At 34.8% G+C, this 17392-nt stretch overlaps 1 protein-coding gene across 2 annotated transcripts in view; it reads right to left on the bottom strand.

Moving 5' to 3' along the window:
- Positions 1-385: 385 nt before the first annotated feature.
- Positions 386-17392, bottom strand: part of LOC135140574 (alpha-1D adrenergic receptor) — a 32707-nt gene continuing 15700 nt past the window's right edge. The window contains exons 1-3 of one of the 2 annotated variants that reach the window (XM_064071180.1): positions 11574-11690; positions 10933-11064; positions 386-1920 (exon numbers count right to left, since the gene is read on the bottom strand). In XM_064071180.1, the coding sequence (XP_063927250.1) occupies positions 570-1920; positions 10933-11057 (1476 nt within the window). In that variant the 5' untranslated portion in view covers positions 11058-11064; positions 11574-11690 and the 3' untranslated portion in view covers positions 386-569. Of the gene's footprint in view, positions 1921-10932; positions 11065-11573; positions 11691-17392 lie in introns of those variants that run through there. The other variant, XM_064071182.1, reaches the window with a different exon arrangement.

The raw sequence follows: 17392 nt of genomic DNA, 5'->3' as shown, positions 1-17392 counted from the left end.
AAACTTTATCACGATTTAGATCAGGGCAGGTATGGGTGGGGCTTAATATTTGGTTTTATTTTTTCTTAATATACACGTAAAAGTATTTTTAAGTGACTAATAACAAACCCGGCGCATTCGCCAATCTCTTCCCAGTTGGTGGGTATGCAGCCAACAATACAACCCATAGATCTCCAACTGTGTAAGCGTCGCTCTCTAACACTACGTTTGACAGAAAAGTACCGTGATTGTAGTGTTTACCATAATTAAGTACAATCTCGTGACTCATAATGTTTTCTTTTTTAGAAGTGACTGTGTACCATTGAACTGAATTAGTGTGTTTATGTGTGACGAAATTTTCTTTCTTTCTCGTCGATAATAATAATAATAATAATAAAACCACGTATATTTTTTAATATTCTTTATATTTGGAAGCTGTTACCTCACTTACAGCATTACAAAAATTATAAATACAATAATTTACATGTTAATAACTTAACCGCTTTATACAATTTCCTAACCTAACCTATTAAGTTTTGGCCACCAATAGCTCAGTCTCTGCCAACCTAACTCACGACTAGAAAAACTCCCTAACAGTCTTCATTTGAAATTTGAGTGCTGGCGCTCGAGAACGACCCTCTCGTCTCCCCGCTAATGCAACTCTCAGGTACCGTGATGAAGTTACACTTCTTGTAACTCGTCCAGTTAGAACTTTGATACACCCTCTTCAAGATACTCTTCCTTTCGTTCTCCACCTTGCAGGTGACTATCACTTCGGGCACGGTGTAGCTCTGCCCTAAAAAAGGCTCCTTCGTGGTCATCTGCTCGTCGTTCGCCGACCGCCGCCGGTTCAGCACCGACAGATCGGGCCGCTTCGGCGGCACGAACCCGAACACCTTCCCGATCTCCCTTTTCACCCGCTTGTTCCTGTACCCGAACAGGAACGGCGAGATCACGTTGGACAGCACCAGCAGCAACAGGGTGTGGAAGTTGAACCACGGCGACGTCGCCACGTCGACCAGCCCCGAGTTGAGCACCAGCGTCACCCCGTACGGCACGTAGCAGAACAGCACGAGGAAGATCACCAGCACGCTGACCTTCGCCGCCCGCGTTTCCTCCCGGTACTTGAACACCGACGCGTTCGAGATCTTGTGCTTGATGGAGGTGATGAAGTTGGGCGAGCGCTCGCTGCTCGCCCTGGTGACTTTGGTCCCGTTGGCGGCGCTGTCGTCCAAGCGCATGAAGTTCGGCGCCGAACGTACCTTCGGAAGCGACGCACGCTCATCGCACGTGCGGTACAGCCCGTCGAGGTGCGTCGATGTGGATTTGCGCATGCGCTCGCTGTTTTTGTGCGCCGCGGTGTATATGCACACGTAGATTACACATATCGCTATGAACGGGGCGAAAATGATCGCGACGCAGTACGTCACCGCGTAAACACTGTTGAGGATTTGGACGGTCCGTGAGTCCCGGGGGCGGCCGGCGCAGAAACGCCACAGCGAACTGTCACTCTCGGTGGCACTGCTCAACACACTGAGTACCAGCGCGATGAACCAAGCGCTCACGATGAACACCGTCGACCGACACTTATTAATATAGAAGTGGTACCGAAGCGAGTGGATCACGCCGAAGTACTGGTTCACCCCGATGAGAAGAATACTGAGGATGGACAGCGTGGAGACGAAACTCGTGCTGACTTGAGCGGCGTAGCACAAAACGGTGCTGTTGCAGAGGACTCCATCGGTCGTATTAAAATATAAACTTTCACTCCGGATAATCTCAACATCGGTGCCGTTGATCACCTCTTCCTGGATGAAGAGGTCCGACACTTCGACTTGGTTGCTAGAGTTGGAAGGGTGTGGGACCGACTGGTCCACGAGCAGCAGCGGGATCAACAGAAGACTCGACAGGAGGTTTGTGATGAGGAGGTTGATGACGAATCTGGAAACAACGAAACGTGTTAATTGGAGGCTCGGACGCTTGGTTGACGGCGCAAATTGATTAAAACGGAATCGTGGCCTTCTGGTGCGGTTTTCGGCTTAGGCGAGCGTGCTGAACAATCACCACTGCGATTGGTTTTTTGAATGGAAAGTTTACCTATTTGTTTGAGTTTTATAACAATTGAATTACAAATGTTCCTCGATTTGTATATATGTATATATTTAAATGTCTTCCGCTAAGCGCTTGTTTAGCATTGCAAACCACGCTTCTGAGAAGAGTTTCTCACTTTTTTTTTTTTAGTTTGCTTTGATTATAGTGAGGAAATTATTATTTATTGTTTTGGGTTAGGTGCGTGTCCTCGAGTTGGACTCTTGGAAGCCATTAACACCTGAGTCAGTGAGTGTTCTTTATCGGGTCGTGAAATTCTAACGACTTTTTAAATATATTAGAATAAGTAGATTGTAATAAGTGTGTGAAAATTCTAAATTTAGCGTTTTGTAGTTTCCTTAATAAATGGAAAGTACTTTTCCAGGAAGTAGTGCCAAAGTTAGTGTAGGTACTTTTCCTAGTGGCCTTGCGTAAAATAACAGACTTTAGTTAGTGTATCAATACAAAAACCACTTTTTGGCCAATAAAATGGGTGCTTAGAATGAAAAAAGGGTGGGTGGGCGGGGTCACTTTGAAGTTTTATGAGCGTAGATTCGACCACTCGACACACGTTGAGTTTTTTTAATTGGATTCGACCACTTGCCATACAATTCAATTTTCAATAAATGAAGTGAGCCAATGAAATGCAGACGCAGGTGGGTGGGATTAATTTCACCAGTCTATTTTACTATTGTTTGTCAACATGAAATTCACCTTTCGTCTCGGAGCCAATAAAATAGTGACTAATTTCATTGGTTCTTAATTAAAGACCAATCTCAACCAAATAAAACAGGGAAAGTGTCAAGTCAGGTCAAATTTAAATGCCACTTTTTGCCCAATAAAATGGGTGACTAGAACAAAAACCGGGTGGGTGGGCGGGGCCACTTTGAAGTATTATAAGCATAGATTCGGCCACGTTGAGTTTTTTTAATTAGACCACTTGCCATAGAGTTCAATTTTCATCTCCCAATAAATTAAATGAGCCAATGAAATGTAGACGCAGGTGGGTGGGATTAATTCTACCTTTTGGTCTATTTTCCTATTGTTTGTCAATATAAGATCCACTTTCGTCTCACAGCCAATAAAATGAGTGATTAACTTCATTGGTTCTTAATTAAAGACGAATCTGATCTCGACAAACATAATACTCTGGAACAGGTAACCCTGAAATCTTTTTTTCGATTTGTGTATTTTATAGAATTTTTCAAAAAAAAAAAAACAATTTTAAGAACTTGAAAAATATAATAAAAGTGTTTAAAAGTGCTTTGACAGACAGTAGAATTTTAGAAAGAGACGTTCTAAAAGTGGTTTATATAACAGTTCTGTAATAGGTATTATTTGTTAAATAACAGTTGTTTGTCTTCAGAATATTTATAAAAATATCTAATTTTTAGCCCGATTTTTTCTTAAACACTAGAAATCCCAGAGATTTTTTTTTAAACTTAAAAAAACACACAACAAGAACGCCGAGATTCTTCCAAATTCTTAAAAAACACCACAGGTTCCTTCGATTCTTTTAAAACACTTGAAGTCCAGCCATTCTTTTAAATTCCCCAGAGATTCTTTTAATTTAAATTCTTCCAAAAATAAAAACACCAGAGGCCCCGGAAATTACTTTTAAAACTTAAAAAAAGACACTGGAAACTTAAATACTTTGAAAAAATACCACGGGGCCTCGAGATTCTTTTAAAACACTGGAGTCTCCTGATTCTCTTCCAAACCGTTAAAAAAAACACCACGGATCCCTTAAATTCTTCTAAAACACTCAGAAGTCCCAATATTCTTTCAAATTTTTCCAAAAACCACGAGAAGCCTCAGATTCTTTTTAAAACCTAAAAATCACTGGGAACGCTGAAATTCTTTTAAAATACTTGAAGTTCCGTGATTCTTTTAAAGTCTACCAAAAAAACACTAGAAGCCCCAGAGATTCTTACAAAAAAAACACACACACACACACACTGAGAACGCCAATATTCCTCAAAATTTAAAAAAGAAACACCATGAGTTTCTTAGATTTTTTTAAAACACTAGAAGTTCCGCGATTCTTTCAAATTCTTCCCAAAAAAAAGAACACTAGAAGCCCCAGAGATATTTTTTGAAACTAAGAAACACATTGAGAACACCGAGATTTTTTTGAAGAATCTCGGCGTTCTAAAAAAAACACCAGAAGCCCCAGAGAATGTTTTTAATTTAAATTCTTCCAAAAATAAAATACCAGGGGCCCTGGAAATTATTTTTAAAACTTAAAAAATAACAGAGAATTTAAATATTTTGAAAAAACACCATGGGTTCCGTAGGTTCTTCTAAAACACTAGAAGCCCCAAGATTCTTTCAAATTCTTCCAAAAAAAACACTGTAAGCCCTAGACATTCTTTTAATTTAAATTCCTCTAAAAATAAAACACAAATAAAAAAGATACCGGGAACTTAAATATATATTTTGAAAAAACACCACGGGTCCTTGAGATTCTTTTAAAACACTGGAAGTCCCAAAATTCTTTCAAATGCTTCCAAAAAACCACTAGAAGCCCCTGGGATTTTTTAAACTTAAAAAAAGATACTAGGAACGCCGAGATTCTTCCAATTTCTTAAAAAAAAAAACACCACGGATCCCTTAGATTCTTTTAGAACATTAGAAGTCCAAAGGTTGTTTCAAATTCTTTCAAAAAAACACTAGAAGCCCCAGAGATTCTTTTTAAAAACTAAAAAAACACTGATGGGAACGCCGAGATTCTTCCAAATCCTTAAAAAAAACACCACGACGGTTTCGTTAGATTCTTTTAAAATACTAGGAGTTCCGTGATTCTTTCAAATTCTTCAAAAAAAAACCACTAGAAGTCCCAGAGATTTCTTTAATTTAAATTCTTCCAAAAATAAAACATTTAAAAAAGATACTGGGGACTTAAATATGTTGAAAAAACACCACGGGTCCTTAAGATTCTTTTAAAACACTAGAAGTCCCAAAATTGTTTCAAATTCTTCAAAAAAAAAAAACACTAGAAGTTCCAGAGATTCTTTTAACTTAAATTCTTCCAAAAATGAAACACTTAAAAAAGATACTAGGGAACTTAAATATTTTGAAAAAACATCACGGGTCCTTGAGATTCTTTTAAAACACTAGAAGTCACAAAATTCTTTCAAATTCTTCCAAAAAACCACTAGAAGCCCCAGGGATTTTTTTTTTATTTAAAAAAAAGACACTAGAAGTGCCAAGCTTCTTCCAATTTCTTAAAAAAAAAACACCACGGATCCCTTAGATTCTTTTAAAACACTAAGAGTCCAACGATTGTTTCAAATTGTTTCAAAAAAACACTAGAGGCCCCAAAGATTATTTCAATTTGAATTCTTCCAAAAATAAAACTCTTGAAAACCCAGAGAATCTTTTTAAAACCTTAAAAACACTGTAAACGCCGAGATTGTTCCAAATTCTTAAAGAAAAAATACTACAGGTTCCTTATATTAGACTCTTTTCAAACATTAGAAGTCCCGCGATTCTTTCAAATTCTTCCAATAAAAAACACTAGAAGCCTCAGAGATTCTTTTAAAAACTTAAAAAAGATATTGGGAAAGCTAAAATTCTTCCAGATTATTAAAAAACATACCACTGTTCTCTTAGATATTTAAAATATTAAAAGTCCCGTGATTCTTTCAAAAATTCTTCTTAAAAAAAGACACTGGGAACTCTGAAATTCTTCCAAATTGTTAAAAAAAAAACACATCACTGGCCCCTTGGACTTTTTAAACACTAAAAAGCCCCTCGATTCTTTCAAACTCTTCCAAAAAAACACTAGAAGCCTCAGATTCTTTTTAAAACTAAAAAAAAAGACACTGGGAAGGCCAAAATTCTTCCAAATTCTTAAAAAAAAACACCACGGATCCCTTAGATTCTTTAAAAACGCTAGAAATTCCGCGATTCTTTCAAGTTCTTCCAAAACACTTTAAGCCCCAGAAATTCTTTTTAAATATTAAAAAAAGACACTGGGAACGCCGAAATTCTTCCAAATTCTTAAAAAAACACACCACTGGTCCTTTAGATTTTTAAAACACTAAGAAGTCCCGCGATTCTTCCAAATTCTTCTAAAAAAACACTATAAGCCCTGAGATTCTTTTTAAAACTTAAAAAAAGACACTGGAAACGCCAAGATTCTCAAAAATTCTTTAAAAGGACACCACGGGTCCCTTAGATTCTTTTCAAACACTAGAAAGCACCGTGATTCTTTCAAATTCTTCCAAAAAAGCACTAGAAACCCCCGAAATTCTTTATAAAACTGGAAATAACACTAGCAACGCCGAGATTTTTCCAAATTCTTACAAAAAAAAACCACCACGGGTTCCTTAGATTCTTTTAAAACACTAAAAGTCCCAAGATTCTTTCAACTTCTTCCAAAAAAACACTAGAAGCCCCAGAGATTCTTCGTAAAACTTAAAAAAAGACACTGGGAACGCCAAGATTCTTAAAAATTCTTTAAAATGACACCACGCGCCCCTCAGATTCTTTTCAAACACTAGAACTCACCCGTGATTCTTTCAAATTCTTCCAAAAAAGCACTAGAAACCCCCGAAATTCTTTATAAAACTGGAAATAACACAAGTTACGCCGAGATTTTTCCAAATTCTGAAGAAAACACCACGAGTCCTTTAGATTCTTTTTAAACACTAGAATTTCCCGTGATTCTATCACATTCTTCCAATAAATACACTGAGGACGCCGAGATTCTTCCTAATTGTTAAAAAAAAAAACGCCCCGGGTTCCTTAGATTCTTTTAAAACACCAGAAGTCCCAAGATTTTTTCAAATTCTTCCAAAAAAACACTAGAAGCCCCAGAGATTCTTCTTAAAACTTAAAAAAAGATACTGGGAACGCCAAGATTCTTAAAAATTCTTTAAAATGACACCACGCGCCCCTCAGATTCTTTTCAAACACTAGAAATCACCGTGATTCTTTCAAATTCTTCCAAAAAAGCACTAGAAACCCCCGAAATTCTTTATAAAACTGGAAATAATACTAGCAACGCCGAGATTCTTCCAAATTCTTAAGAAAACACCACGAGTCCTTTAGATTCTTTTCAAACACTAGAATTTCCCGTGATTCTATCACATTCTTCCAAAAAATACACTGAGGACGACGAGATTCTTCCAAATTCTTAAAAAAAAAACACCACGGGTTCCTTAGATTCTTTTAAAACACTAGAAAGCCTCGTGATTCTTTCAAATTCTTCCAAAAAAACACTAGAAACCCCCGCAATTCTTTTTAAAACTGGAAAAAAGACACTAGGAACGCCGAGATTCTTCCAAATTCTTACGAAAACACCACGATTCCTTTAGATTCATTTTAAACACTAGATTGTCCCGTGATTCTTTCACATTCTTCCAAAAAATACACTGAGGACGCCGAGATTCTTCCAAATTCTTAAAAAAAACACCACGGGTTCCTTAGATTCTTTTAAAACACTAGAAGTCCCAAGATTCTTTCAAATTCTTTTAAAAAAACACTAGAAGCCCAGAGATTCTTCTTAAAACTTAAAAAAAGACACTGGGAACGCCAAGATTCTTAAAAATTCTTTAAAATGACACCACGCGCCCCTTGGATTCTTTTCAAACACTAGAAATCATCGTGATTCTTTCAAATTCTTCCAAAAAAACACTAGAAACCCCCGAAGTTCTTTTTAAAACTGGAAAAAAGACACTAGGAACGCCGACATTCTTCCAAATTCTTAAGAAAACACCATAAGTCCTTTAGATTCATTTTAAACACTAGAACGTTCCGTGATTCTTTCACATTCTTCCAAAAAATACACTGAGGGCGCCGAAATTCTTCCAAATTCTTACAAAAAAAACACCACGGGTTCCTTAGATTCTTTCAAAACACTAGAAGTCCCAAGACTCTTTCAAATTCTTTCAAAAAAACACTAGAAGCCCCAGAGATTCTTCTTAAAACTAAAAAAAGACACTGCGAACGCCAAGATTCTTAAAAATTCTTTAAAAGAACACCACGGGTCCCTTAGATTCTTTTCAAACACTAGAAAGCCCCGTGATTCTTTCAAATTCTTCCAAAAAAACACTAGAAACCCCCGAAATTCTTTTTAAAACTGGAAAAAAGACACTAGGAACGCCGAGATTCTTCCAAATTCTTAAGAAAACACCACGAGTCCTTTAGATTCATTGTAAACCCTAGAATGTCCCGTGATTCTTTCACATTCTTCCAAAAAATACACTGAGGACGCCGAGAGTCTTCCAAATTCTTAAAAAAAAAACACCACGGGTTCCTTAGATTCTTTTAAAACACTAGAAGTCCCAAGATTCTTTCAAATTCTTTTAAAAAAACACTAGAAGCCCAGAGATTCTTCTTAAAACTTAAAAAAAGACACTGGGAACGCCAAGATTCTTAAAAATTCTTTAAAATGACACCACGCGCCCCTTGGATTCTTTTCAAACACTAGAAATCATCGTGATTCTTTCAAATTCTTCCAAAAAAACACTAGAAACCCCCGAAGTTCTTTTTAAAACTGGAAAAAAGACACTAGGAACGCCGACATTCTTCCAAATTCTTAAGAAAACACCATAAGTCCTTTAGATTCATTTTAAACACTAGAACGTTCCGTGATTCTTTCACATTCTTCCAAAAAATACACTGAGGACGCCGAAATTCTTCCAAATTCTTACAAAAAAAACACCACGGGTTCCTTAGATTCTTTCAAAACACTAGAAGTCCCAAGACTCTTTCAAATTCTTTCAAAAAAACACTAGAAGCCCCAGAGATTCTTCTTAAAACTAAAAAAAGACACTGCGAACGCCAAGATTCTTAAAAATTCTTTAAAAGAACACCACGGGTCCCTTAGATTCTTTTCAAACACTAGAAAGCCCCGTGATTCTTTCAAATTCTTCCAAAAAAACACTAGAAACCCCCGAAATTGTTTTTAAACCTGGAAAAAAGACACTAGGAACGCCGAGATTCTTCCAAATTCTTAAGAAAACACCACGAGTCCTTTAGATTCTTTTTAAACACTAGAATGTCCCGTGATTCTTTCACATTTTTCCAAAAAATACACTGAGGACGCCGAGATTCTTCCAAATTCTTAAAAAAAAAAACATCACGGGTTCCTTAGATTCTTTTAAAACACTAGAAGTCCCGTGATTCTTTCAAATTCTTTCAAAAAAACACTAGAAGCCCCAGAGATTCTTCTTAAAAGTTGAAAAAAGACACTGGGAACGCCAAGATTCTTAAAAATTCTTTAAAAGAACACCACGGATCCCTCAGATTCTTTTCAAACACTAAAAAGCACCGTGATTTTTTCAAATTCTTCCAAAAAACACTAGAAACCCCCGAAATTCTTTTTAAAACTGGAAAAAAGACACTAGGAACGCCGAGATTCTTCCAAATTCTTAAGAAAACACCACGAGTCCTTTAGATTCTTTTTAAACACTAGAAAGTCTCGTGATTCTTTCACGTTCTTCCAAAAAAACACTAGAAGCCCCAGAAATTCTTTTTAAAACTAAAAAAATACACTGAGAACGCCGAGATTTTTTCAAATTCTTCCAAAAAAAAAAACACCAGAAGTAAAACACTGAGAACTCAAATACTTGGAAAAAACACCACGAATCTTTGAGATTCTTTTAATACACTGGAGTGCTGCAGTTCTTCCAAATTGTTAAAAAAAAACACCACGGGCTCCTTAGATTCTTCTAAAACACTAGAAGTTCCAAGATTCTTTCAAATTCTTCCAAAAAAACTTTAGAACCCCTATAGATTCTTCTTAAAACTTAAATAGACACTAGGAACGGCAATATTCTTAAAAATTCTCTAAAAGAACACCACGGGTCCCTTAGATTCTTTTCAAACACTAAAAAGTCCCGTGATTCTTTCAAATTCTTCCACAAAACACTAGAGGCCCCAGAGATTCTTCTTAAAACTTAAAAAAGACATTGGCAACACCGAGATTCTTCCAAATTCTTAAAAAAAAAAAACATTACGAGTCCTTTAGATTCTTTTTAAACACTAGAAAGTCCCGTGATTCTTTCACGTTCTTCCAAAAAAACACTAAAAGCCCCAGAGATTCTTTTTAAAACTAAAAAAATACACTGAGAACGCCGAGATTCTTTAAAATTCTTCCAAAAAAAAAAAACACCAGAAGTAAAACACTGAAAACTCAAATAGTTTGAAAAAACACCACGGGTCCTCGAGATTCTTTTTAAACACTGGAGTGCTGCAGTTCTTCCAAATTGTTACCACGGGCTCCTTAGATTCTTCTAAAACCCTAGAAGTCCCAAGATTCTTTCAAATTCTTCCAAAAAAACTTTAGAACCCCCATAGATTCTTCTTAAAACTTAAATAGACACTAGGAACGGCAATATTCTTAAAAATTCTCTAAAAGAACACCACGCGTCCCTTAGATTCTTTTCAAACACTAAAAAGTCCCGTGATTCTTCCAAATTTTTCCAAAAAAAACACTAGAAGCCCCAGAGATTCTTCCAAATTAAAAAAAAACACCCCAGATCCCTTAGATTCTTTTAAAACACTAGGAGTCCTACGATTGTTTCAAATTCTTCAAAAAAAAACCACTAGAGATGAAAAATTAATTAATGAATTAATTTAATCGTAGTAAAGAAGCTGATTTCACCCACCACAAGGATGTTCCTTGTCCTTGGGTTTTAAATTTTTTTTAATATATCTAAATTTAGCTCGCTTCGCTCAATATTAACATAACTTTGGCCACAACTCAACACTTGATGTATTTGTTAGAAACTTAAATAATCAAATGTATGAAACTAAATGCACGAAACCCAGATGGCGAAAACGGTATGTGAACTTCACCCCCGAGGCGCAGCCGAGTGTTACAAAACCCAGCTCGCTGCGCTCGCCACTCACCTATTAGGAACGGTCCGCAGCCCCCTTCTTCTACAGAAAATCAGCAAAAGAAACGCGTTGGCTGTGATGGCAATGATTGATGACGTCACCAGTCCTGCACTTATCAACCAATGACCGTCCTCCATTTATTTTCTGAAAGCAAGCGGAAACATCAGTCGAATATACAGAGCGTGCGAACAAAACAAAGCGTTAATCATCGAATCGGCTGGCCTCCGGCCAATTTCTTTCGCTTTTTCGCGATTATGCAACCGGAAGTGCTATAATTAGCAACAATCGGATCTAGTGGGCTCGTATTTTGCGAGCTGTCAATCGATCAAGGTCGGAAATATGAGGGGGGCCCGTTTGCAGAAATGTGCCGCGTGGGCCCCCATAAATAATTGATGAGTTTTAATTGTACACCTGGCAATCCGTTACAGCGCTTTCTTCGCGTGATTCAGTTATCGAGTCGGCGAACAAACAACAGATAAAAAAATTCCAGTTAGATAGACGGCGCGGAAAAAGCCGAAGGGTCAATGGTACAATGGGTACAATGGGTGGTTTGCCTCAGCCCACGAGCTGACAGGATAATGGGACTTCCAAATCGGACGCAGCCAAGGATTAATTGGGCGCGCGGTCAAAGAGAAAAGGTTGAGCGAACTCACCGTGAAAAAGAGCGACGCGCGGGCCTTTGTCTTCGGAAGCTTCCATGTCGACGGGCCGCCGCCGACTGGAGAAGTCGACGGAGTCGTGCCAGCTAGGATCGAATAATGGATGTGTGCCAAGCCGCTTTTTTTCTTTTATCATCGGGCTAAATATAGATATGGCGAAACGGCTTATCGCAGACACTCCCCTTAATCAAAACAGCGCCGACTGACGACTTGGGCAATTAGGATTAGTTGGTGATAAGGAAGGAAAATAACGGGTGATGCAAAAACGGACAAAGAATTCGAGGGACGGGGGATACGCGAAGAATTCTGCAGCCTCATCTAGTTTACGTGGAGTCACCTTGGGGTTTTTTTTGTTCGAGCGCTTTCATTGCAGTTTCGCAAACGCTGGCTAGATTGATTCCTGACAGTTTGGTGCAGGAAATTCGATTTTTTCACCTTCGGGTGTTCGTGCCGCCACATTGTTCGACACGTGTCATTGAAAATAGAACTGGGGTTTTTCAGGCGAGTGGCACGGAAGTCGGCGGTTTGGCGCGCGAATTCGAAAAGTTGGCCGAATTTTTCGTTTTTTGATTTCCGATTTTTCGTTTCCGTATTTTATTTTTGTTTATTTTTTTCAGTTTCAGTTCTGGTTTGGAATTTTTCGGTTTTCAATTTTTCGAATTTTCAACTTTTGGATTGATTTTTCGATATTTTGATATTTCGATTTTTGAATTTTTAAATTTTTTGATTTCTTCGATTTTTTCAACCTTCCAATGCTTCAATTTTTAGATTTTGCAATTATTTGTTCCAGTTTTTTCCATGTGAAATTTTTCAATTTTTCAATTTACAATGTTTCGGTTTTTCAAGTTTTACATTTTTAATTTTTCGTTTTTTCAATTTAAAAAAAAATTGGACTTTTTCTAGTTTTCATTTTGAATATGAAACAGTCATTTTCCATTTTAAATTTTAAAATTTTATCCTATTCTTAATTTTTCAATTTTCCACTTTTTCTATTTTGCAGTTTTTCGTTTTTTCAGTTTTTTGGATCAAGAATGAAAAAACTAAAAAGTGTAAAATGAAAACTTGGAAAAATCTAAAAACTGAACAACTTGAAAAATTGAAGAAATGAAAAATTGAAAAAACGAAATACATATTGAAAATTAAACAATCGGAAAATCGGATAAAAGAGCAACAAAAATTTCAGAATTGAAAAACTTAAAAATTGGAAAACCAAGGAATCAAAGATTGACAATTTTAAAAAATGAATAAACGAAAAATGAAAAACTGTAGGTACCATCTAAAAATTGCAAAATTGAAAAACTGTAAGTCAAAAAATCAATCGTAAAGACGAAAATTTAATTTGACCGAAAAATCAAAGAAATAACAAAAAGAAAACATTGAAAAGTCAAAAAGTTGTATTTCGAGAACTCAATAAATAAAAAAACTGAAAAAACAATAAAAAAATTGTAAAATCGAAAGGAACGTGGAAAATATAAAGGAAAAGAAAAAACTAAAAACTGATATGAAATCCAGAAAATGAAAATTAAAAATTCGGAAAAATGAAAAATAAAAATCAAAAACTCGAAAAATTGAGGAAGCGAAAAACTGAAAAATCAATCGGAAAATCGAAAATTTAATTTAATCGAAAAGTCCGAAAAGGAAGAAATCCAAAAGTGAAAAAATCCAAGAAATCGTAAAATCGTAAATTTAGTGTGATTAAAAAGTGGAAAGATCGAGAAATCAAAAATCCGAAAAATCAGACAAAGTCGAAAACTTAATTTGGGCGAAAAGTCCAAAAATCGAGAATGGAAACACTGAAAAATCGGAAAGTGGGAATTTAAAACAAAATCGGAAACTCAAAAAATCAATCGGAAACTCGAAAAAACGAAAATTTAATTTGGACTTTCAATTCCAGGAGTTTTCAGTTTTTGGATTTTTCAGTTTTTTGTTTTTTCAATTTTTCGATTTGGCATTTTTATTTCGGATTTTTATTTTCTCATTTTTTCAATTTATCGGTTTTTCAGTGTTCTATTTTTTTTTCAACGTAAAAATTTTCAGTTCCTGGATTTTTCAAATTTTCGACTTTTCGATCAAATTAATTTTTTTACTCTGCAGTTTTCTCTACTTTCCGATGTTTCGTCTTTTCAATTTTTCGATCTCTCGGCTTTTCGACTTTTGACTTTCTGATTGACTTTTCGATCAAACTAAATTTTCGATTTTTTGAATTTCCGATTGGTTTTTTAATTTTCCGATATTTCAATTTTTCAGTATTTCGATTTTTCGATATTTCAATTTTTTGATTTTTCAATTTCTTCGATTTTTCGACTTTTTGATCAAACTAAATTTCCGATTTTTGACTTTCTGATTTGATTTTTCGACTTTCCAATGTTTGGATTTATCGATTTCTTCGGTTTTGCGGCTTTTCGATTTTTGGATCAAACTAAAAGTGCGATTTTTTTACTTTTTCATTGATTTTTTGACTTTCCAATTGATTTTTCGACTTTTCGTTGTTTCGATTTGTCATTTGTCGCTTTTCGACTTTCCGATCAAACTAAATTTCCAATTTTTTGGCTTTCTGATTGATTTTTGGACTTTTCGATGTTTCGAATTCTCAATTTCCTGGTTTTCCGACGTCTCGATTTCCCGACCTTTCGATTTTCCTATTAATTTTTCGATGTTTCAATTTTTTGGGTTTTGACTTTTCGATTTCTTGATTTTGCGACTTTGCGACTTTCGATATTTCTAAATCTCGGCTCTTCGACTTTCCAATCAAACTAAATTTCCGATTTTTTGACTTTCTGATCGATTTTTGACTCTTCGATTTTGTAATTTTTTCGATTCTCGGTTTTTCGTCTTTTCGATTTCTCAGTATTTCGACTTTCCGATTTTTCGTATCGGTTTTTCCATTTTCAGTATCTCGACTTTTCGATTTCTTCGATTTTTTGATTTTTCAATGTTTCGATTTTTTTATTTCTTTGACTTTTCGACCTTTCGATTTCTCGATTTTTCGTCTTTTCGATCAAACAAAATTTTCGACTTTCCAATTGATTTTCTGATTTTTCAAAATTTTGATCGAACTAAATTTCCGATTTTTTGATTTGAGTTTTTGAGTTTCCAAATGATTTTTTAATTTTTCGTTATTTCGATTTGGCAGCTTTTTGATTTTTTGATTTTTCCATATTTCGATTTTGTCGATCTTTCGATTTCTCGGTTTTTCGTCTTTTTGGTTTTTTGATTTTTCTGGATCTTCGATTGTGCGTCTTTCCGATTTTTCAACTTTCCGATTTTTCAATTTTGATTTCTCAATTAGGGTCTCCATTTTTGGACTTTCCGGTTTTTCGATATTTCGGTTTTTCGATTTTTCAATGTTTCGATTTGTTTGATTTTTTTACTTTCTGATTGATTTTTAGACTTTCCAATGTTTGCATTTGTCGGATTTTCTGAATTTTTAGATTTTTGGATTCAACTAAATTTGCGATTTTTTGACGTTATGATTGATTTTTCGACTTCCCAACTGATTTTTCGACTTTTGGATTTCTCGATTTTTTGACTTTTCAGACTAAATTTGCGATTTTTTGATTTGTTCGATTTTTTGACTTTCTGATTGATGTTTTGACTTTCCAATGTTTGGATTTCTCGGTTTTTCGATTCTGAATTTTTAGATTTTTGGATCAAACTAAATTTGCGATTTTTTTATTGATTTTTCGACTTTCCAATTGATTTTTCGACTTTTCAATCAAACTAAATTTCCGACTTTTAGACTTTCCAATTGATTTTTCGAGTTTTCGATTTCTCGGCTTTTCGAATTTCGAGTCCGGATTTTTCGATAAATCTAAATTTTCAATTTTTTGACTTGCTGATTTGAGTTTTTGACTTTCCAAATAATTTTTTAACTTTTCGTTATTTCGATTTTCCGTATTGTCAATGATTCGATTTTTCTCTCGGTTTACCATCTTTTCGATTTTTCAACTTTCCGATTTTTCAATATTGATTTCTCAATTAAGGTTTCCATTTTTGGACTTTCCGGTTTTTCGATATTTCAGGTTTTCGATTTTCGATTTTTCAAATTTTCGAATTCTCGATTTTTCGCTATTTCAATTTTTCGATTTTTCAATTTTTCGATTTTCTGTTTTGTTTGATTTTTTGACTTTCTAATTGATTTTTCGACTTTTCGATTTCTCGATTTTTTGACTTTTCAATCAAACTAAATTTCCGATTTTTTGGCTTTCTCAGTGATTTTTCGACTTTTCCAAGTTTCGAATTTTCGATTTTTTGACTTTCCAATGTTTGAATTTCTCGGCTTTTCGATTCTGAATTTTTAGATTTTTGGATCAAACTAAATTTGCGTTTTTTCACGTTTTGACTGATTTTTCGACTTTTCAACTGATTTTTCGACTTTCCCATTTCTCGATTTTTTTACTTTTCAATCAAACTAAATTTCCGATTTTTTGGTTTTTTCGGTGATTTATCGACTTTTCCGAGTTTCGAATTTTCGATTTTTTGATTGTTTCGATTTTTTGACTTTCTGATTGATGTTTTAACTTTCCAATGTTTGAATTTCTCGGCTTTTCGATTCTGAATTTTTAGATTTTTGGATCAAACTAAATTTGAGATTTTTTGACGTTTTGTTGATTTTTCGACTTTCCAACTGATTTTTCGACTTTTCGATTTCTCGATTTTTTGACTTTTCAATCAAACTAAATTTCCGATTTTTTGGCTTTCTCAGTGATTTTTCGACTTTTCCAAGTTTTGAATTTTCGATTTTTTAATTTGTTGGATTTTTTGACTTTCTGATTGATTTTTTGACTTTCCAATGTTTGAATTTCCCGGCTTTTCGATTCTGAATTTTTAGATTTTTGGATCAAACTATATTTGCGTTTTTTCACGTTTTGACTGATTTTTCGACTTTTCGATTACTCGATTTTTTGACTTTTCAATCAAACTAAATTTCCGATTTTTTGGCTCTCAGTGATTTTTCGACTTTTCCAAGTTTCCAATTTTCGATTTTTTGATTTGTTCGATTTTTTGACTTTCTGATTGATTTTTTGACTTTCCAATGTTTGAATTTCTCGGCTTTTCGATTCTGAATTTTTAGATTTTTGGATCAAACTAAATTTGCGATTTTTTGAAGTTTTGTTGATTTTTCGACTTCCCAACTGATTTTTCGACTTTTCGATTTCTCGATTTTTTGACTTTTTAATCAAACGAAATTTCCGATTTTTTGGCTTTCTCAGTGATTTTTCAATTCTTCCAAGTTTCGAATTTTCGATTTTTTGATTTGTTTGATTTTTTGACTTTCTGATTGATTTTTTGACTTTCCAATGTTTGAATTTCTCGGCTTTTCGATTCTGAATTTTTAGAATTTTGGATCAAACTAAATTTGCGTTTTTTCACGTTTTGACTGATTTTTCGACTTTCCAACTGATTTTTCGACTTTTCGATTTCTCGATTTTTTGACTTTTCAATCAAACTAAATTTCCGATTTTTTGGCTCTCAGAGATTTTTCGACTTTTCCAAGTTTAGAATTTTCGATTTTTTGATTTGTTCGATTTTTTAACTTTCTGATTGATTTTTTGACTTTCCAATGTTTGAATTTCTCGGCTTTTCGATTCTGAATTTTTAGATTTTTGGATCAAATTAAATTTGCGTTTTTCACGTTTTGACTGATTTTTCGACTTTCCAACTGATTTTTCGATTTTTCGATTTCTCGATTTTTTGACTTTTCAATCAAACTAAATTTCCGATTTTTTGGCTTTCTCAGTGATTTTTCGACTTTTCCAAGTTTTGAATTTTCGATTTTTTGATTTGTTCGATTTTTTGACTTTCTGATTGAT

Source organism: Zophobas morio, unplaced genomic scaffold (genome assembly GCF_036711695.1).
Source record: "Zophobas morio isolate AGI-343-1 ecotype UQ-CSIRO unplaced genomic scaffold, CSIRO_AGI_Zmor_V1 ptg000040l, whole genome shotgun sequence".
Taxonomy (NCBI): Eukaryota; Metazoa; Arthropoda; class Insecta; order Coleoptera; family Tenebrionidae; genus Zophobas; species Zophobas morio.
Note: the sequence above shows the minus strand (reverse complement) of the source record. Positions and strands in the feature narration are given on the sequence as shown.